Below are 22,252 nucleotides of genomic sequence, written 5' to 3'. Positions count from 1 at the left end.
TAAATCAAAATCTTTGTAAGGTTTGTCACGTAAACAGAACGTGCCAATTCGTTACTAGTACAGCACACCGGTGTGTTGGAGAGCAAATCCACAACAATTACAATCTGAGTACGACGTTTCGCCAGTAATTACAACTAGCTTCATCAGGCGACAGCCTATATTATGGATGAGTTGTATTTATGTGTTTAGGTGATTTAAAAACATATTTTTTGCACTTTGTACTGCTATCGTATTCTTATTTTGTTTGCTGTTGTAACGTTCTTACCCTATGCCCCTACTGGACACCTGTAAAAAAGAGCTTTATAGCTCATCGGATTCCTCCAGTATAAATAAATATTCCGACCTGATCCGATATTCCGTACATGCAGCAGTTTTATTTTTCTTTCGTCACGCGAACGTACTGCGCACGTGTGCGACCTGGTAAGTCCACTTCCCCCCCTACCCCTGCACGTGTGCGACCTGGTAGAGTCCACTTCCCCCACTACCCCTGCACGTGTGCGACCTGGTAGAGTCCACTTCCCCACCACCCCCCCCCCCATACGACTGCACGTGCGCGACTTGGTAGAGTCCACTTCCTCCCTACCCCTGCACGTGCGCGACCTGGTAGAGTCTACTCCCCCCCTCCCCTACAACTGCACGCGTGCGACGTGGTAGAGTCCATTTCCCCCCTATCCCGGGGGGAGCGGGGGGGGGCGTGTGGGGCGGTCTGTCCGCACTTGGTTTCGTCCTGACCCCCCCCACCACCCCGAAAGCGGAACCCGCGAAACGAGGCGGCGGAACTTCCCAAGCGCGGCGCCTTTCGCTTTAAATGACAGCGGCGTCACGGCGGCCGTAAGTGGACCCCCTCGCACGGCCAGACCGCGGCTACAACGCGTCCCGCGGCCTTCATCCAACCCCTGGGCTGTCCCTCCCCACGACCGCCGCGGCTGCCGTGCGAGGTTCGTGGTTCCGGGGAGCGAGCCGCGTAGAGGGGCGGGCGGAGTCCTCCAGGTGAGGCCTAGTGCCCGAAGGATGGTTCGGTCATTCGCGCGTAACCCACCTCGCACGGGCGTCCACGTCTGTGATGTTCGTTCGTTCGTTTGGTCGACCGGCGCCCGTGTGGATGTGTATCTTTATTAACCGGTGTGTGCGCGTTTGTTGTGTGCGTACGCGCGCGGTGTCAGATAATGGCGAGCGACGCGCCGTGGCGGTACAGTAAACCGGGTACATCCATCATCGTCGTATTTCTGGGTGGGTAAAATGAGTAGGGTACTATAAAAAATGTTTCAAAAGTCAGGAGTTGTTAGTCCCGTAATGAGCATCTTAGTAGGTGACAGAACGCCCTGTGCCCCGTGCAAGGCAAGTGTGTCAATCCACTGCTGGATGAGGACTCGGGGAGTTGTTTGATAATACTTCACCACGCTGGTCAGTGCGGGTTGGTGAAGGCAGAGGAACATATATGTGGGAGCTACATACGTGTGGGAGCTACATACGTGTGGGAGCTACATACGTGTGGGAGCTACATACGTGTGGGAGCTACATACGTGTGGGAGCTACATACGTGTGGGAGCTACATACGTGTGGGAGCTACATACGTGTGGGAGCTACATACGTGTGGGAGCTACATAGACGTACAGGACAATGTTCTACACAGCCCTCTGCATATCGTATTCATAATCACGCGATGCCTGTTGATGAACCGATATGCGCGCGCGCGTGTGTGTGGCTGAAGGCAGGGTTGGTGGATCACGCAGATCACCGTGAGCTGTGAGGCTGCGAGGTGGCCAGAAGGGGGCAGTGGCAGCAATTGCGTCCGTGAACACCGACAGATGTTGGTGGGTTTCCTCCGGGTTCTACAGCGTTCATCAGCAATACATATTGAGGATAAAAACACTTAGCAGTTGAGGATCCTTGTGGGAGAGTTCTGAGAAGCGGCGAAACTTCCCCGGGTCAACGCCGTGGTTATAATCGTCCCGCAAGTCGTCATTCAATTCAGGGGGATTCCAGTGGAAGCGCATGAATGCCAAACAAAATGCATCACTCAAAGTGGAAAAAAAGTGGTTATATTAATGGTGAGACTTTTTTTTATAAGGGCACTACTCCATGGAGATGTTTGGCCATGAATTCCGTTCATGAGAGTTTGGCTTCATGTAGGTGAAGACCAATCGTACTGTAATGGAAGGAAAGCCCCAACACAGCTCCCTCAAAAGCCGGGTCCAGTCAGCCAATTTACTGTACTGCCACCCTCTGGCCAGCAAGCAAAACCGACCGGTCAGTTTCTTCAATTCTCGTTCGCTTGAATAAACATGGCCTATTCGAGTGAAAAGGCAACGCAGCAACCCCCCCCCCCCCCCCCCACGTGAGAGAGGAGGATGAGGGGGAGGCGAAGGACACTAACTGGCAGGGTTCCAGTGGTCACTCGGCCTCGTAAAGGAACCCAGGATGTGGGGGCCCAGCGTAAAAGCCATTGTGTTGCCATCTGGGGTCCTGTACCCTGCTACAATCGCCAAGGCAGGTGGGGGCTCGCAAGTTACGTAATTTATGTCCTAATTCGGAACTCTGTGATTTAGTAAGAGTGGCTTGAGAGTGAACCACCACCCACCTTCCTTGTGTCCCATCGAAGCGCTGCTCTTTGTAACCGCTATGAAGCCCTGTAAGCCACCCTGTGGGGCTGAATACCTTTTACAACCCAGTGTTCGATCCACTGCTGGATCGAGGTCTCCTCTCCACTTTGTGATGCACATGGTGGGAGCCGTTTGACCCAAACGTTGTTCTGCTGGTCGGTGCGGATTGGTGAAGGGGCTGGAGCCCAGGACAGGTTCAGACATCGCTCGCCACCCATGTTGGTGCCCCCCGCTCTTGTAAATACATTGAGCAATTTAGCTTTTTTTTGTCGTCCGGGATTCGTATTTATCTGTTAAAAGCTTCACCGAGTCTCTATGATTTTCAGTAGGGCCCTGCTGCTGTATTGCAATGTTTGGCTAGTGTGTGTGTGTGGCAACGCCATCACCCGCTGTTTCTCGTAATTATTTTTTTTGCGAACAATTATCGACAACAACTTTAAAAAAAAATTACGACCCAAATCACAATTTGCGCGACCGCCACCACCAACACCGCACCCAGTTTCCGCTGAGCGCGTTTGCGACCGGGCATTCTTATTTTTGGTCGCCCGATGCTGGCGAGCGATTAAGCCCAGCATGTGATTTGCGGATGAGGCTTAACTGGATTGTTTCTGCAAGAAGAGGGCTCAGGCAGGTTAGGACTGGCGCTTATCAGAGTGCCCACCCCTGACGATGACCCAGTTCCAACAAAGGCAGTATTGTCTGATGGGTGAACTCGAATTTTAAAAGATAAAGTTTTAACTCTTGCTCAGCACAGACCCAAAGGCCCCAAAAACGTCAAGCGGCCAGCATCAAGCAGCACTGTGAAAGTCGTAATCGATAGTCTAACAAGTTACTTGAATTGAGCAGGGTTATTATTTTTATTGTTATACAAGCTTGGGAAAAGAGACGATTGGAGGGGATTTCAAATTGGCGCAGTGTGAGGAAAGATGCAAAAAGAGAAGCGTTGTGATCTGCAGTGCGGTGGTGAGGAGTGGATGGATGAGTGAGTTGGTGAGTGGGTGAGAATGGGTGTGTTGTTGTTGTTGGTTGTGTATGTATTTATGGTCCTGGAGGAACCCCTCGAAGTGCACCTGGCCTGGCACAGGCGCCGTGGCGACGTCACCGTCACTTTGTGGCGAATGGCGGCTATTGGTATTTATGTTGGACTTCTTTCGCACCGTGCGTAGCCAACCGTGCTAATCGGAGGTGTGGGTGGGTGGGGGGACGATGAACGCAAAAAAAAGCAGTTGTAAAGAAATTATTTTTCAATTTCGAAAAGTTTCAACCAAAAAGGAAACGAGTTGCGGCCTGCAGGGTGGTGATTGACCGCGATGGATGAGATTGCCGACCGAATCGTGAACATGCGAGGAGGCGTCGGTGACCGAGGTTCATAGCTGTCCGAATAAGGAAGTGCATGAGAGCGCGGCCCTTCATCGCTGCAAAAAAGATGTAATAACAAAAAATGCCCTTTTCATCCAGGAAAACCTCATTGAGTCTCAAGACTGTTCAGAAGGGTCCTGCTGTATTCGGGATGTTTGGCTAATTCGTTCTTAAATCAGGGTTTTGCTTCAAGTGGGAGGAAACTTGGAGAACCAGGAGGAACCCCACATATGCGAGGAGATCATCATGCTCACTCTAAAACTTTAAACTTTTTATATTTTACCAGGGAAGGCCCATTGAGCTATGTCGCTTTTTTTCAGAAGTGACCTGGCAACAAATGATAGCTCAACGAAGTTGCTTATGTCGAAATTTATAGCAGCCCAATGCTCTTAACGTCGCCGATTCTAAAGGTGGAGGGGAAAACTGGAGGACCCGGAGAAAAATCCACGCGACCACGGGGAGAACACCCAAACTCCAAATATACAGGCGTCGGGGTTGGCATTGAATCCACGACCTCCTGTATACCAGGCGAGGTAGTTAACATTTCACCACCACAGCGTCCCTTGTTCAGCTCACTGACCTACTTGCTGTCCTGTCATCTAGAAGAGAGTGGGGGGCGTCTCATACTCAGAATAAAAATGTGTTTTCTATCCACAAACTCGAGATTACAGGCGCCCACCACCACGCCCATAACTTCCCCTGTGTTTATCTTTAGATGCAGTGTGTACTTGTAGCTAATGTCCCATGCTAATCGGTGGCGCCAGCAACAGAAATGTTTATTTTGCTGATTGGCAACGTTTTTTGTAATCGGCAGTTTCATTCAATCCGCTAAACCCTTAACTTAAAACGAAAGCCCATTGTGACCAAAAGTGTAATTTTTCACAGAATAGCTTGTTCATCGAGAAATTCTACAGTGATAATATACAGCCTTTTTATACATTTATGTATTTTAAACTTACAAACAAGAGTATTCTAAATTTCCTGAAATGTGTTTTGGCCAAGATTCCAATTTGCTTGCATTTGCTCTAATTTACACTTTGCTTCCTTTATCGTGACTGTCTTTTCTTGCTGTTGGTCTTGTCAGTGTAGAGACCCAGGTGCGGTCGCTCTTGCAAGCGAGTCTCGCGCTCGTCACAAGTTCTCGCTTGGGTAAAACAATTTGACGCGTGAACTTCTACTGCAGATCGGCCCCTACGCAGCTATCCCACGCACGCGTTTGCCGAGCGCCAGGCCTGGCTGCACTTGGCTGCGGTAGCAGGGACAGTCGCCATGTGGCTGCCAGGACCCCCACCCACCAACACTGCTGCGTGCTGTGAGCCGGAGTGTTGTGAGCCGGAGCTGCCCCTCGTTACGCAAGCGGCTGCCGTAAATTCTGGACGCCGGTAAATTCACGTCCCAGTGTGACTGTACTGGCGCGGTGAGCAGTGGGGGCCGGTCGTGGTGAGACGGAGGGGGGGTGGCGTGATATGGCGTGATGCATAGTACAGGCATGCACGCCTTTCTATAAACATGCAAATAAAGACAGAAGCATGCACACACCTCCATACATACCCGTATAGACATACACACACCTCCGTACATACCTAGATACAACAAGAACAACCACCATTCGCCACCAAGTGGCGGTGACGTCACTACGGCGCTTGTGCCAGGCTATGTGCACGTTGAGGCCACGTGAAGTGTCGAACGCCCGCTGGCAGGAGGTCACGGGGCAGGCCCAGGTGCCACGGGTCGACCTGAGATGACTGGTCGATACACAACTTGTGCTCCCTACTGTGCCAACGTGCTGTGCTTTAGCCACCCAGCGCTCCGCTCGTTGTTGCGAGCGTCGTTCCTCTGCCCTCCGTTGTTGTTGGGAGGTGACTGCCTCCAACTACCCAGTAGCGTCCTTCATGAGCCTCCTCCACAGAGGCCGATCTTGATATGGCTGGTACCAGTCATTGTTGGAGGGTGACTGCCTCCAACTGCCCAGGAGCGTTCTTCACGAGCCTCCTCCACAGAGGCCGATCTTGATATGGCTGGTACCAGTCATCGGCAAGTCCATTCAGCTCCACATCCTCTTATACCACATCACTCCATCTCTTCTCTAGCCCGTGTTGTGCCCGTTTAGCCCCCTCTATCCGGCCGAAAAAAAGCTGTTAAGGCATGCGGTGGCTGGATATGCGGGCTACGTGACCCAGCCAGCGCAGCATTGCCTGCCGGAGGAGCTCACCGATGGGACTTTGTCCAGATCTTTCAAGGATTTGTGAGCTCTTCACTCAATCCAGCCTGGTTAAACCCAGGATGGATCGTAGGCAGGCCAGCCTGAATGTTTCTAACCGACGAAGATGTTCGATTAGGGGGTCCATGTTTTGCAAGCGTAGAGAAGGGCATGACATGAAGCTTTGTGGAGCGACAGACCAGGTAGCTTCCCCACAGCGTTACGCAACCGATGAAAAAATAAGGCCGCTCGACTGATTCAGAGTGAGACCTCTGCTGTCAAACCGGAGCCGGTCATGAGCACACTGCCCAGGTATGGGAAACTCTCCACTCTCTCCACAACTGCCCCATCACCAATTGGGAGTTGTGGGGGTGGAGTGTCTGATGGTACAAAATCCCCAAGCAGGTGCTGAGTTTTGGTGGGGCTGATGGTAAGGTCCCACCTCTTAGTGGCACGCTCCAGTCTCAGCAGCAGCGTCTCCAACTCCTCCTCTGAGTGAGCTGCAATTACCAAATCATCGGCATACATAACATGTTAACCAATAGGGAGCCATCCCTTGACCACACCCGGGCATCGATCAGCCTCCCATTGTATTCGTACCAGATGGAAATTCCGCCGGTACAGCTACTGAAGGCTTCACGAACTACGTGGTCAAAATAGATATTAAATAATTTGGGAGCCAGAGGACATATTCTAGATGTAAAGCTTTCGTGACTACTAGGATCCATACTCTTTGGTTCTATTGGGTAAAGTTACGTAGGTGAAAATAAAATAACAAAAAATCACGACGTTTCGGCCACAACACAAGCGGCCTTCATCAGAGGACATCCCTGTCGCACCCCAAGGTGAACAGGGAATGGCTCTGACTCCCGGCCACGTAGTTTTACCTGGGCCCGCTCACCATCATGAAGGTCCTTAATAATCGTGAGCAGAAAGTCAGGGACTCCGAAAAATAAATATACCTCCATACATACCGGTATAGACACACACACACATACCTCCAAACATACCGACATAGAGATGCACACACCTCCATACAAAGACAAAGATCCCCCGTATGGACTTAATATACGTTTGGGGCAAGTGCTGTTAGCGTACACCTGTGAAGTGATACGGCACACTAGGGGTGGGGGTGGCCATCACTCCAGCCAAGCCGCCTTTGTCTCCGCAGTGGCAATGGTTACACACCACACCAGGTACTCATCTGAGGCTGAGTCGACAAACGGGAGGCCATGAGCGGGAATCGAACTTGTGTCGCCAGGTTCGTAGCACAGTGCGCTAACCACTACATTACCGCTCCTCATACATAGACATACACACAACAAAGCAGACACCCATCTGCATACAAAGCCCATACACACATCTCTATGACACACACATGGTAAAACTATAACACACACCCCTATACAATGAAAAGAGCAACCGCTGGCGGTGACATTACCACAGCACTTGTGCCAGGCTAGGTGCACTTGAGGCCATGTGAAGTGTCGGAAGGCTTGCTGGCAGGAGGTCATGGGGCAGGCCCCGGTGTTATGAGTCGACTGACTGAGATGACTGGCAGATGCACCACTTGGGCCCACAACCTCGTCATTTTAGCTGACAGACTGCCTCCTTCACACAGACGTTCTCGCACGTACCCCCACACGAACACACACACCCCAAGCACACCGCATACTCGTATTCCTGCAACACATGCACATACGCAAGTAATCCACACGTGCCCCGTGCAGTGAATACCTCCACACTTCAAAACACGCAATTCAATGCATGCCCCCTATCATACACGCTCGTATACACAACTGCACACACTGGCGTGAACACGCCCACCCACACACACCCCCACGCACGTCACAGCACATCTGCTGGTGTTTACCGTTCTCTCTCTGCCCCCTGTCAGTGCTGGCCCGTGCGTGCTGTGGGAGAGTGGGGAGAGTGATCACTCCCACACGTTGCCGTGGGCTCAAACTCGCTGAAACTTACACGGAGGCCTTATTTGTTAGAAACACTGTGCTGCCGCAAGGGGGCAGGGCGTTGGGGGCGGGGGGGAACTTGCAGTGTCGCGTTTGTTGTTGCCAGAGCGGCGAGCACAGCGAGTGGGTTAATTTCCATCTGTAAGCGGAATGGAGCGTTACCCCCATCCGACCCCCCCCCCCCCCGGCATGCATAGGCTTTCTCAGGTTCAGTTTCCTACCCACGTGCAGAACCACATAGTTACGTGATGACCTTTTAACACGGTGATTGGAGACCATCAACGCGCTGCACTTTCGGATCCCTGCTTATAAATCGCGGCTCGCTCCGTGCGTGTCCGCGAGCCTCCATGCGTTTGGGCTTCTCTGTGCGAGTCCGTCGGTGTCTATGTACGACTGGACATCTGTAAAAAAAAAGAGCTTCGTAGCTTATCGGATTCTGGTGTAAATCTATGGATCTCAATGTCAGTCGGACCGTTACTGGGCAGAGACCATTAAGCCGCTCACACCTGGGGGCCGGTTTACTCGCAGCGACCAAAAATCCTGGCTTCAAATCCAGGTTGCCTCGGTGGCGCTGGCTCGGCGCTCTGACCTTCGAGCCACCCTGGCCTCCTCCCGCCTTCGCCCGCTGGCTTGTTAGCGCGAGCAAGCGTCGCTCCGCTTGTGGCGAGCTCGGAACTCTTGAGGCGGCACGGCCGCTGTTTTTGTGGAGCAGCTGCGAGTGCATCCACAAGGGGGGGGTGGGGGGTGGCCTTGGCTCCTGCGTTTTGTTTTTTGGCCCGTGGTTTTTTTCCACGGGGCAACTGCATTTCCTAATGGCGGGGGGCCCTTTCACAATATGCCCGTTGCGAGTGTTTTTCGCGATTCTTGATGCGAGTGTTTTTTCGCGATCGCGTGTCGGATAAGGGAGGAGGAGGCCGCCCCTCTCTCTATCTCTGCTATCGTAGAGCGAGTGCTGAGAAGTAGCCGTGTCGCTCAGGGGTATTTGTAATGGCTGACAGTGAGCAACGAGGCCATACCCGTCTCCTGTTTACAGCCCCCCCTGGGTCAGTTGGTGGAAGTTCCACGCTCCTATGGCAGGGGAAGTATGTCCATTGCACAATCACTGTTGGTTTCACAAATGTTGCTCGCTCGTCTCATCAACCCTGTAGGGGGGATGATGGTTTAATTCACACCCCCCCACACCAGGAATTGAACTCTTAACCTTCCGATGGAGGGTGGAGCATGCTGGACACTGGGGCAGTCCACATTCTGGTTATTGTTTTGAATTTGGACTGCACAAAAAATGTTAATCTGAGACTGGTCATCAGGAAACTTGACCAAATCGTTTTTATCAAATGCCACATTGTGTGTGTGGGATATCATCTCATCTCCAATTATTATACCCTTCCATCTCCTTATATTTGTGTCCTCTGAGAAGGGCCATCGCCTGAAACCTCGCCGATTGTCTGCATTCCCGGCCACTGTCAAAACCGCAGCGCTTTTGACAGATGGTGGCTATTGAAATAAATTGTCTCCTCCCGCCGGGTGTCTCGCGGCTCGGTGAGGAGCGTCGCGATTGTTTTTAGAGCCTGTGCCTACTCGGCTCCCCACGTCTCTCTTGCAGGTTCGTGGCGTGGCTGTACGCACGCACGCACGCACGTACGGACGGGGCAACGCTCTGCCCGCAATGCCCTCAGCGCTGCTGCCGTAACCGCGAGTGTAGAGTTGCCGACGTGGTTTGGACACGACACCTGATGTCCGTCGTTCCGAGCATCCGCCCAGGTCAACGGTTCTCGGGGAAAACTCGCCAGCGGGCCGCGTGACGCCTGGCCGCCGCCGCAAGCCTTGGAGCGGAGACGCGGTAGGTGACGTCACCGCAGACCGTACGCTAAAACCGACGCTCTAAACGGAACCAAAGAGAAACGATCGACAGCAAAAACCAATAGCTGCTGCAGTAAAAACAGCAGCCATCATCGTTTAACATTTATCCCGCGCCTCCCATGTAGCGCATCTCAAGGTGCGAGTGTTTACAACCGCAGTAGCGACCGCAGCAGGGCCGTAGCAGCAAAGTCAAGATCATTTTGTTTAACCAGGTGAGGACTCGAGAGAGCGAGAGAGAGAGAGAGAAAGAGACGGGAGTGACCTGCTGCCACCTAGCAGCTGCAGCGGCGCAACCGGCTCGCTCGTGAAGGGCGATGGCTCTCGCGCTCAACAAGGTGTTCAATAAGGACAAGACGTTCCGGCCGAAGCGCAAGTTTGAGCCGGGCACGCAGCGCTTCGAGCTGCACAAGCGGGCGCAGGCCTCGCTGCACTCGGGCCTCGACCTGCGCACCGTCGTGCAGCTGCCGGCCGACGAGGACGCCAATGACTGGATGGCGGTGCACGTCGTCGACTTCTTCAACCGCGTCAACCTCATCTACGGCACGGTGGGGGAGTTCTGCACGGCCCACACGTGCCCCGTCATGTCGGGCGGCCCGCGCTACGAGTACCGCTGGCAGGACGACGGCGCATACCGTCGCCCCACCGCCGTGCCGGCGCCGCAGTACATGAGCCTGCTCATGGACTGGATCGAGGCGCAGATCAACAACGAGCACATCTTCCCCACCAGCACCGGTAGGCACGCCTGCTGCTGCTGCTGCTCGCTCCTCGCTGCACATTGCTCGCTGCACACTGCAAGCTGGTCGCTGCACGTTGCACCCTGCACGCTGCTCGCTGCAAGCTGCTCCCTGCAAACTGCTTGCTGCAAACGACACAGTGCTCGCTGCTCACAGCTCGCAGCTGCTGTAATCACAGTTGCTGAACACAGGCCCAAAGACCCAGCATGCCAAGTGGCCCGCAACAAAACTCCCAATTCTTGCAGGCATTGCTTTCCCATATCGTGACCACAAGACTTGATTTTAACCGAGAGGTGACCGGGTCAGAGGCCAGAGCGCCGAGCCGGTGCCGCCGAGGTCCTTGGCTCGATCCGAGCGGCTACCGGTCATTGAACCGGGTCCTTGAGTGCAGCGCGTTGATGGTCTCAGGCCGGTCACCAATGACTACAAAATCCCCATCACGATTGTTTCAGCTCTGAGAATGAAAATATTGCTTCGATCGTCGTGCGACGAACCTCGCTCGCACGTGGAGAGCGAGGTGGGGAAGTGCCGCCCTCGGAAGGCAGCTCTGTGATATCCGCTTCCGTGGACCGTTCTTCAACACGAAGCATCGTGGAGGGGGAAATTGATCGACAAACAAATTCGAATCGATGCTTTGTTACGTGCTCGCTGAGTCACCGCCTGCAAGGCCATCCCGGCGAGCAGGATGTAACTCCGTCTACGCGAGACGTCATCACGGGAGGTATTGCGCACAGCCGCGCGTGGAGTGGCGTCGAGTAGCCGCTCACTTCACAGAGCACCTTCACCCTCCCCCCGTCACCTGGAGTCTGAGAGCCTTGCGGCTTCCAGCAGCTGTAGCGTTGTAGTAGCAGGAGTGCAAACAACACGCCCGAGTCACACGCGTGCCCAGGCTTCCCGGCCATGAGCTCATTGCCACGAGTGACTGAGCAGGTGTGTGTACAGGTGCCTGTGTGGGTGTGTGTGTGTGTGTGCGTGCGTGTGCGGAGTGGTAGTGTAGTAATTAGCAGACTGCACTTAGAACCTGGTGATCTGAGTTGGCTTTCCGCTCGCAGCAATTATCAGTGGCGAATATCTAAAAAAACAATGTCCTGACCTCCCCACGTCGACTCAACCTTAAAAGATTGCCTGGTCCAGTGTGTAATCAATTTTACGGCGGAGGGAAGAGGCGGCCGGGCATGGTCCCGGCCACACCACCCACTCATATGCCACTTAAAACTTCATGGGTGCTTGCTGACACCACTTGCCCTAAATATACTGCTCATGCCATTGGGGAATGTCAGCATTGGTTCAATACCAGCACTGGACTGGCTATGACATTCAATGTCTCATCAGCAAAGTCAGGCTTGTTGAAACCAGCACTGGTGAAATGCCAGATGTTTACAGGCAAGTTTCAGCACCGACTCCGTAATACGCAACGCAGAAAAATCATTGGCGGTCACCGTGGAATGAGTCACAAAATAAATAATTCTCCGTGCCGCGTCCGGTGGTGTTTTGAGCGATGACGTCATCTTCCTCGGGGTAGATGCAGCCGGAACGGTCTGGCTACGAGCCGCACAACCGAGCAACTTGCACTACTCGCGGCCAGGGCTGTTCAACGACGACCGGTGACCAATTTCAGAATCGGTTCAGAGTCGGGAACCGGTAGCCGATTCCATTGGAATGCGAGTAATAATTGCACCGATTGACGTACGAGAACCGCACTTTGACCCACCTCCGATTAGCACGGTTGGCTACGTTCGGCGCAAAAGAAGTTCAGCATACATACGAGGCGCAGTCCTGCAATCCGCTTGCATGCACACACTGCTAGTAGAAGGGGCCTCCACTCAAGGGAGCTCTGGAGAGCCACTGGATAGTGGTGTTTGTATGTTGAACTCCTTGATCTACTCTTCATCTTGGAAGAGGTAGGCGTGCCAATACTCTACCCCACCGCGTGCGGCCTGCCCGATAACAGACCAACTGTGGCTGAATTCATTTACACCGCTGCTGGGCGGGCAGAGGCGGTGGAGAGATTCTAGAAACTTCTTCCCCATTAATAATAATAGGGTTTTCCCCTTTTTTCTGGCAAACAAAACTGAAACCTTTTTTTACAAGGATTCATGTCTGCATTAACCACAATACCTGCAGTCAAAATGCAAACAAAAAACATACTATGATAATATATGCATTGTCCTTGAAACTGATTGGTCCACACCAAGGGACGGCTTTCTTTTTACAGCCGTACGCCTTCTGGCGTCATCAAAAGAAAGCCGTCCCTTGGTGTGGACCAATCAATGTCAAGGACAATGCATATATTATCATAGTATGTTTTTTGTTTGCATTTTGACTGCAGGTATTGTGGTTAATGCAGACATGAATCCTTGTTAAAAGGTTTCAGTTTTGTTGCCAGAAAAAAGGGGAGAAACCCTATTATTACATTTTGGTACTGGCAAAGGAGGTCTAATGATGTAGATTTTTTCCCCATTGTTTTGACGGCCGTGCCGGGAGGTGGAATCGAACCGTGTGGTGCTGACCGTTCACACCGCCGCCGTGGGTAGAGAAAGACCCCCTTACATACTTTTTTCTTCGGTGCAGAAAACCGGTATTAGCCGGTTTTTACAGCGTTTCCTTCTCGCCGTTATCATGGCAAAATGCAAAAAAACTTTCAACAAACGCTCATAACCCCACGCACGTGCAGACGCACGCACGCAGTGCTCGCGGAGCAGAGGAAGTAGCCTTGTTGCACCACATAATTGTGCACGTGTTTGTTTGTGTGTTTGACTGGGTGCGATATTCATCGCATAAATGCAAACCGTGTAAGGTGTAGATTTTTAAAAAATCCTATGTATCTGCGCATAGGTGTATGCGAGTACGTGTGTGTGGGTGCGCGTGTAGTTTGCGTGGGGAGCGGTAGTGCAGTGGTTATCGCTACGCTCGCTTTGAACCTGGCGACCCCAGTTCGATTCCCAGCAACCAGTGATGATTATTTGAACCGATCCTGGGCCTCTCCCCTAGGTTGACTCAAATGAGTACCTGGTGTGGTGTGTAAATATCGCCGTGCCGGCCTTCATAGGTGTTTGTTGGCGTGTATGTGCTTGCGTGTCTGTGCATGTGTGTGCATTTGTGTGCGTTTATATCTTGCGTTGGAGTGTTTGTGCACGTGAGTGCGTGCGTGCGTACCCGTCTTTACATGTCTGCTGCGTGTGTGCGCGCGCCTGTCAGTCGACGCCCTCGAGGGATTTTCCAGGGGGGGGGGGGGGGGGGTATCTCGCTAAGGGGAATGAGTTGTGTGCAAGAGAGAGCACCGAGGTGAGCCGTGGGATTCCCTGCAGCTGCCAGCGGAGCGCAGCGCCGGGCAGCCTCGCCGCATCGCCCGGCGCCGCGGCGACCGAGCAGCAGCGCTGGGGAGGGAGGGTGCCGAAGGGGGGGCGAACGCTCGCCGTGCAGAGGCGGCCCGGTGGGGCCCGGTGGCCGCGCTGGGCAGCCGGCATTGCTGAGATCGCGGGTTCCATTCTGCGTGTGAGACGTCCGATCCGGGTTAAACCGGGTTCTGATGAAACCGCGTTCTGGGTAAACCAGGTTCTCAAGCGCAGCGAGAGCTGATGGTCCAGAGCGTGGCCACGAGGAATATGTTGAGATGAGACGCGCTGTGATATTCTGGGGCGGTAAAGCAAGCGGCACTGCATATACAGAGATCCATACCCTGATGGCAAGTACACACACACACACATTCATGTTCCTGGAGCTACAGCTATTAAAACAGTCTCCTCTCCCCTTGCCTCCTCACCTCCCTCCTCGCCTCCGTGGTTCCCATCTTGCCAGGTGTCCCCTTCCCCAAGAACTTCCAGCAGGTCTGCAAGAAGATCCTGACGCGTCTGTTCCGGGTCTTTGTCCACGTGTACATCCACCACTTTGACCGCATCTCGGCCATGGGAGCCGAGGCCCACGTGAACACCTGCTACAAGCACTTCTACTTCTTCACCACGGCGTTCAACCTCATCGACCGGCGTGAGCTCGAGCCCCTGGTAAGCGCCCTGGTGAAGTTTTGAGCCCATAGTAGGCTCTGTAGAGGGTCTTGATACCTTGCTAGGCTCTGTAAAGGATATTTGAACATTGGCGGGCCCTGTATAGGATCTTGGAACCTTGGTGGGTGCTATAAAGGATCTTGAGCCATTGGTATAAACTCTCCTATGTAATAATAATTATTCGGTTTACCCAGGAAAACACGGACTCGTTTTTGCAGCGTCCTTAGGAGACGTCGTCAAGCTCCACGCGCCGCCGCCTCGCACACGGCTCGGACCGCTCTGCAGTCGCCGCTAATTTCATCGTGCTGGCCTCTCGCCACACCGGGACGCGTTCCCACCGAAATCCAGTCGTGCGCTTCGTCGTTCCCTGCGATGAAATCCGCGTGTCCGCTCTCCCGCTTTGCCGTTTGCAGAAGGAGATGACGCTGAAGATGTGTCACTGAAGATGCGTCGCAGATGGCCGTGCAAAGCTTCTCTGGTGCCCAGCGTCTCCCGTGCCACCGTCGTCGCCTTCCTGCACATTGCAGCCTCACTGCCTTTTATCCACAATGGGACCTCCCTCAGCCGCTCGCTCGCTCGCTCGCTCACTCGGCCGCACTCTCTGTAACTAGCTCACAGGCGCGCTTGCTCGCTCGCGGACGGAGAGTGAGTGAGAGCGAGCGACACTCGCTGCTCGTGTCGCTCCGCGCCACTGAATGTAGCTGCCAGCAGCTTCTCCCCCCCCCCCGCCCCCGTCGCCTTCCAAACCTTCCGAATAATTCCTCATCACCGCGTCCTCCTCCTCGTCACGTCCTCTACCCATCGTGCCTTCTTCACTTGAATGTGACCATCACCGCGGTTGTAGACGGACACGCCCAGGGCTTAATGCCATCTGGAAAATAATTATGCACCCGGCACACCGCATCCGGCGTACTTATCGCTACGGGCTATGGCCCGCTACCCTTAGTCACGTGCCACCTACTCCAGCGTATACGAGGAGTTGAGCCCTGGACATACGTCAAGCAGCCTCCAGCTGTGGGCCTCACAGACACCGGTACATGACCACTTGGCCATGGGTCCGTGAGGGCACTACGCAGCCTAAGGGAGAGGCTGCTTCTCTTCCACATTTCAATGGATTTTTTTAAACAAATCAACGTGCGTGCTAACGACGTGTTGTAGGGTGCATTGATTTCAGTCGTAGGATTTCGCGGTCAATAAATAGGATTAAAAATTGATGTTTGGCTAGGCCGCGTAATGGTCCTAGCCAAATTTGTGTCGTCAAAACCCTCCACAACCTGGCAAAGTCCTGCATGATAAATTGTCACGCGATGCGAGCGTTTTAACAGCGCGACATTTATATTGTTTCGGCTCACTCGGGCCGGAAGGTGCCTTTATTCTGACTTCCTGGAACTTGTCCTTGAAGATGCTCGACGCAGTTTCAAACGAGGTGTCGCCTATCTAATCGCTCAACTTGGCTGTGAGAATTGTCGTTGAGATTACCGGTGAGGGAGCTGAAATGATCACGGGTCGGCGCGTTAAAAAACGCTTGCACGCAACAACGGTTTAATTCGACTGCGTTGGGCCGGCGGAGGATTTTGACGACCGAAATTTGCCCCACATCATTAACGTGGAATCGAATCGTTCGGGCTTGGGTCGCCCGACCGCAGCGACGACACTGGGACCCCCAAGTCTAGCGAGTCCGACGGTCTCGGCCCGGTCACCGACGTCGGCACGTTGAGCCGCGTCGTTCGTTAGTTTGGCTAAATCGGATAAACGGCTCGAGAGCAGGGCGTGCCAGACGGCCGCCACTCCTCCTCGTGTAGACGAGAGGTCATCGAAGCGACCCCGGAAGTAGTTTTGTGTCCTCTTCCAGAGGCTGTTCTCCAACACGCGGCGGCGGCGGTTCACTTGCTCTCTGCCAGAGACAGTAAAACCTTGGATTGCGAGTTATTTGGTCTGCGAGTGTTTTGCAAGACGAGCAAATTTTTTAAATAAATATTAATTTTATAAACGAGCGACGTCTTGCAATACGAGCAGTGCACGTGTATACGCCTTGTACTGCCGAGCGTCACGTGATCACAACTGATATACGAGTGGTTTGATATACGAGTGCTTTGGATTACAAACACGTTTCCGGAACGAATTATGCTCGCAATCCAAGGTTTGACTGTACCTTCGTCCCGTGACGGCGGAGTGCAAAACAGCGCAGCGGTTGGGCGATGACGCGGAGAAAATGAAAACCAGGCCGCAATCGGGGTTTCTCTGTTGCCCCGTTATGGGACCTCGTGGGTACGTCCACGTCTTTCGGACGTTTGTCCGGCGTGGAAGAGTAGACCAAATACGACAGAGAGGAGCTGTACGGAGCTCCCTCTAGTGGAGGCCAATTCCGCCAGCAGTGGCACGAGTGAGCACTTGCAGGGCTGCTCCTTTACCGTGCGGTTTGTATTTCCGCGCGCGTTAATTGGTGCGTTAATTAACATTCCACTGGAATCGGTTAGCAGTTCACGAACTAAACGGAACTGGGAACCGATTTTGAAAGCGGTGACAGTTTGACAACCCCGGTAACTGCACCACTTGGGACCAACGGGATTGGCTGACAGAGGTGGCAGTGTGGTGGTGTCGCTCCGGATTGAATGTCGCTCGCCGGCGGTTAAGTCCGTGGCGCTTGCCGTAGCCGGGAGATGCCAAGAGTCGGCAGCTGCTGCAGCTGCTGCTGCTCCAGGGTTGAGTGTCTCGTTCTTTTCCCAGCGCTGGAACTTTTGCTTGCATTGGTGCCTCGTGCCCTCGCATGATTCGCAACCCAGGAACCACCATTGATGGGGAAGCCGCGCCTGGATTCGTGGGGAAAGGTGCGAGATGTATGATTATATTAATAATAATGATTACGATGATAACCTATTTACCCAGGAAAGCCACTTTGAGTCCATGGACTCTTTTTCAGGAGGGTCCTGCATTGGCATATTTTGCCAACGCCAGGTGACGTTGAGTATTTTAGATGTGGGAGCAAACTTGGAGAACCCCGGGGGAAACCCACGCAGCAGTCCAGGGGGAGAGAACGTACAAGCTCGAGGTGTCGAACCCAGGTCCTCCTTACTGCGGGGCACAAGCGTAGCCACTGTGCCACCCTGCCGGGGCCCCTACGTGCGGACGGCGTTGGAACGTCGGGACACCTCGCGCTCGCCCCGCGGCACGGCGGCGAGCCCCTCGGCCCGCGCCGTGCCGAGGGGAGCGGCGCCGGGGTTGGGTTTGGGTCCTTCGGAGCTCGGCGCTCGTTTCTCGTGCCGCGGTTGAGTACGCTCGACACAGATTCCCTTGTCCGGAGTTTTTTTTTTTTTTTTCTTCACCGCCGCCGTGATATTCGTGCGTCCGGAGGCCGTGCGGTGGGGGCGGTCGCCCGCGTCTCCACCGCGCTGGCTGTGCAAGCCCCTCCGACGTGGTGACGCACGGAAAGCCACGGCGAGTCGAGCGGCCGCTGCTTTCCCGAGTCGACGGAATCAAAAAGTTCCGGGAATTTTTGCGGACGTTTACAAATGACGGATGTCGGAGAAAAATCCCTGATGAGTGTCATCGTCATCATTGTCACTTACGAGCAATATCCACTGTCGTTATTGTTGTCACTTCTATTTGTCGTAATTTCTTTCCATTATCGCTATAATCACTATCAGATTTGTGTTCACTTATCATCAACATCATCTTCATCATCCCCTCCATAATCACCCAGCTCGGAGGCTAAATCGGCTTACAGGAAGCCGAAAGTGGCTGTTGCGGTAAGGAAAGTCTGAATCCTGCCATAGGAATGTGGAATTTGCACCACTGGCTCGGCACTGCCAAAATGAAATTGAGCCTGGCGAAGTGACGAACTTGAAACACTTTTAGATTCCAGTTACCCAGGTTGCAACTTGCGATTGAAAATCAACGCAATGTCGCCCGGTTGAACCATTATCGCCACTTTACTTCAAGAATCAAAACGCCAAGAATTGTAAACACTCTATCTGTTTATTTTGTTGTCTTAGCTGGGCGGGTCGACATTTTCGTTTTATAACCGCCCCAGTTGAAAGAGCTGTGTGTCTGCAATGTATCCCTTAGCCAGCCGAGCCACTTGGCTCGCAATCAAAAAGGTCACGCGCGTTCTCATCCCTGCCAGGGCGCGCACTGTGCCCATCACCGGTGGATACGAGTTATCGCATTTTTCGGGTGCCAAGAACGATTGTCTTGTGGCTATACTGGCACCCGCCATAGGAATGTGAAATTTCCACCACCGGTTCAGGTGTGTGTGGTGGTGGTGGGGGGGGGGTTGTTGTATTGTTGCACCCATCGTGTGTCCCGAAGCGGAAGGGTTTATTTTAATCGGCGAGTGACCAGCATAACAGGTGTTACCGGCTGCGGGGCTGCGGAGTGTGCAACAGGGCAGTGCAGCATGGGGTTTCTCTGCGCCGTGACGCCTCGGAGTGCATGGCGGCTGCCCGTTGGTGAGCCCGAGTGCTGTGGGGGCATTGCACGCAGGTTCGCCAAACCCACGCTGGCCAGCGCGGTGATGTACGGTCGGTAAACCCGCACAGTGCCGCGAGTGCCCATCAAGCAGTTGATTGGCAGTGATGCGCAAGTAGATGAGCGGTGTTCGGCGCGAGTCGTCGAGTCCGTGGACGGGTGAGAAATGCCCGAGAAGTTAATGCCTCCATCCTGGTGTGATGCCCCGGTGACTTTTTTGTTTTTAGAAACGGATTCCAAATTTCCGCATTCGTTCGTGGGATGTCACCCATCACGCACGTGGCTAGAGCAGTCATCGCCAACGCTCTTGGCGAGCGAGAAATCCTTGAGGCACCATCGTGGGGTGTCGGACGTGCTCAGATGAACGGGCGTCGTCATCCAGGCCGGGATGGCGGTGGAGGCTCGCTCCTTCCCCGTGGGCGTCGCGATCGCCAATTCCTGCCTTGCCGAGACGTGGCGGCACAGCTGGTGGATTGATTCCCATCTGCAGTCCATCTGTATGGGGTGTATCGCACTCGCCTGCGTGTGCGTTGTCACTCCGGTTTCCTCCCACACGTTATTGGAGTTGGCCAAACATCGCAATGTAGGGGGGTGGTTGTGCATCGGTTCTGTGCGCGCGTTCCACATTATTAACGATGGATTCGCTCTTGGGCGACGTGCCAATCGCCGGCGTCTGTTTCACGATGCTGCTCGAGGTAAGCCGCCCTCCAGAGGGCCGAGTGAATGAAACCGAGGATGGTTCCAGCTGTAGGGGGCTGTGCACCGTCTCTCTGAGCCGGCTGGTGTGACCCTGCTGCACGTGGCCTTGTGTCGTGATGGGGGAGGAGGAGGAGGAGGGGGGATTGATTCTGCCCTCTGAATGTCTGGACACATTCACCAAATATGGAATGTCAGTTTTGTCGGCACAAATGTTTTTATATGGAAGGAAGCAATACAAATGTCCTGCAAAATTGGAGGCATTACTTTGAGGTGCTTCTTAAGTCGCTGGCCAGCTGAAGCACAGCAATGTGAACCTTTTTTCGCAAACGACGCAGACCCGCGTTGCCACCCGTCACCTGTGCTGTGGTCTCTTGGTGGTGGTGGTGGTAGGAATCCATCTGTGCTGAGATCCGGTTCCGGTATTGAGTTGAACTTTAGTTGCAGTGCCCTGCGCTGTTCTGATGGACCTAGGCCGACTGAGATGGAAGATGTAAAGGTGGCATTCCGAGCACACTTTGCAGTAAGCTGCGCACAGGTTGACCGTATTCTCTGGATCCTAAGACGGACCTATCTCCCTGTATTTTAAAGAAACGTTTGCGGGTGCGTCTTATAATCCAGTCGGGGCGTGCGTGCGTGCGCATGAGTCACCAGATTTGTGTAACTACACCGGGGCACCGGCTTTGGTGAGCGTCTTTTTAATCTGGAGACTGCGGAATTCTCATCAGAAAGAAGTTTTTGTTTTTTTTACAAAATCAAACAAGAGATTTGAGAAGATGTGTGTTTGTTTTTAAAAGGTGGTGTTTCTGGTTAAGATGCAGATTAACGACTCCTGATGACTGTGACGTAAGCTTTTTAAACGGTGGTTGTCAGTTTAGATTGTAAGGCGGATACGAGCTGGGGTATACTTTTGTGTTCAATAAAAAAATCCTCTCGCCGATCAACTCTTTGAGTGCTTCTCGGGCGCTTGGCTGCATCCCGTGAGCCTGGCGGTGCCGTGCAAGCGCATGGGGCTCATCACCTGCTGGCCCGTGTGGGTTGTGAGGGTCACCTTGGATTAACGAGGACCCATATATATCTAGTGGCGAGGGCCTCCCTTGCCTATCTCGCAAGAGCCCTCGCACACACTCGATGGAGATCATCGAGCAGTTCACCAGCGTTGATTCAAGCCTGGCTCTGCTGATAGGACACACTGAATTCCGAAACCAGCCCTAGAGTCTGCTTGTCCTGTTGAAGCAATGGCTGATGAAATCACATCTTCCCCCCACACCGCCTCCCCCTCCCCGCATAAGGTAGTGTGGCTAACTGTCTGGAGGTTGACTCGGCCTATCATCCCATCAGGATCGATAAAATCATGAGCAACTTGGAAAGAAGTCACCCGTGGATGGAGATATCCCCCCCGCCCGCCAAAGAAATTTGGAATTTCCACCACTGACTCAGGGCTTTAAACAGGAGATGAGCATTAGACGACAAATGTTTTGTTGCATGAACTCGACTACGTCTGTGCTAAATGACGTCTCTCTCTCCTAGCCCTTCTAGAACACGATGAGCGTTTACAGAATTCACTCGGTCCGCCACGACCGTTGTAAGGTGGCTTCATGCGGGTCACCCTGGTGACCCTCCGCGCATCCCGGCAAAATATAGAGCGAGGGGATGGCGGGAGCGAGGGGATGGCAGGAGGGAGGGGGGGAGGGAGGCCCCTTCACTCGTCGCGTTTCATTCCTAGAATCGAAGCCGTGATCCGCGGAGCGCGTGGTCTGGCCGTGGCCGGGTTCTTGAGTTACCGCAGCGCAAATAGAACGCGCAGCTCTACGCGAGAACTGCGCCAAAGCGTCGACGCCTCCCCATCGCAGTTCACCTCGGGCGAATTGATACGACACAGACACACACAGACACACAGACACACACATACAGACACACACACAGACATACAGACATACACACACCACACAGACACAACACAGAGACATACACACAGACATACACACAGACATACAGACACACAGACACACACAGACATACAGACACAACACACAGACACACACAGACATACACACACAGACACACACACAGACATACAGACACAACACAGACATACACACACCACACAGACACAACACAGAGACACAACAAAAAACACAAAGATTTCCACACCCCCTCCCCCCCTTATAGCCTGTAACAGACTAGGGGCAAGTGTTGTTAGCGAGCAGCACCGATGCGGGCCGGCACGGCACACGAGGGGGTGGGTGTCCAACACCACGCCCGGACGCCTTTGTCTCCCCAGCGGCGATATTTACACGCCGCACCGGGTACTCATTTGAGGCTGAGTCGACCTAGTGGAGGCCCAGGACCGGTTCAGATA

General features: G+C 53.6%; 1 protein-coding gene across 8 annotated transcripts; it reads left to right on the top strand.

Moving 5' to 3' along the window:
* Window positions 1-624: 624 nt before the first annotated feature.
* LOC116952008 (MOB kinase activator 3B-like) lies at window positions 625-20,830 on the top strand. 8 transcript variants are annotated; one of them, XM_032970983.2, is made up of 6 exons: window positions 625-990; window positions 1,712-1,814; window positions 5,146-5,344; window positions 9,736-10,724; window positions 14,525-14,727; window positions 15,141-20,830. In XM_032970983.2, the coding sequence occupies exons 4-6, from the start codon at window positions 10,307-10,309 to the stop codon at window positions 15,168-15,170; spliced, it is 651 nt and encodes a 216-aa protein (XP_032826874.1). In that variant the 5' UTR covers window positions 625-990; window positions 1,712-1,814; window positions 5,146-5,344; window positions 9,736-10,306; the 3' UTR covers window positions 15,171-20,830. The 8 variants fall into 8 exon arrangements, with proteins under 8 accessions (XP_032826874.1, XP_075930044.1, XP_032826877.1 ...); XM_076073929.1 differs by lacking the exon at window positions 5,146-5,344 and having other exon boundaries at window positions 625-938; XM_032970986.2 differs by lacking the exons at window positions 1,712-1,814; window positions 5,146-5,344 and having other exon boundaries at window positions 9,736-9,972; window positions 10,205-10,724.
* The last annotated feature ends 1,422 nt before the right edge of the window (window positions 20,831-22,252 follow it).

This window comes from Petromyzon marinus, chromosome 44, assembly GCF_048934315.1.
Source record: "Petromyzon marinus isolate PM22_M1 ecotype Great Lakes invasive population chromosome 44, UKy_Petmar_22M1.pri1.0, whole genome shotgun sequence".
NCBI lineage: Eukaryota > Metazoa > Chordata > Hyperoartia > Petromyzontiformes > Petromyzontidae > Petromyzon > Petromyzon marinus.
This window is presented reverse-complemented; position numbering and strand designations above follow the sequence as displayed.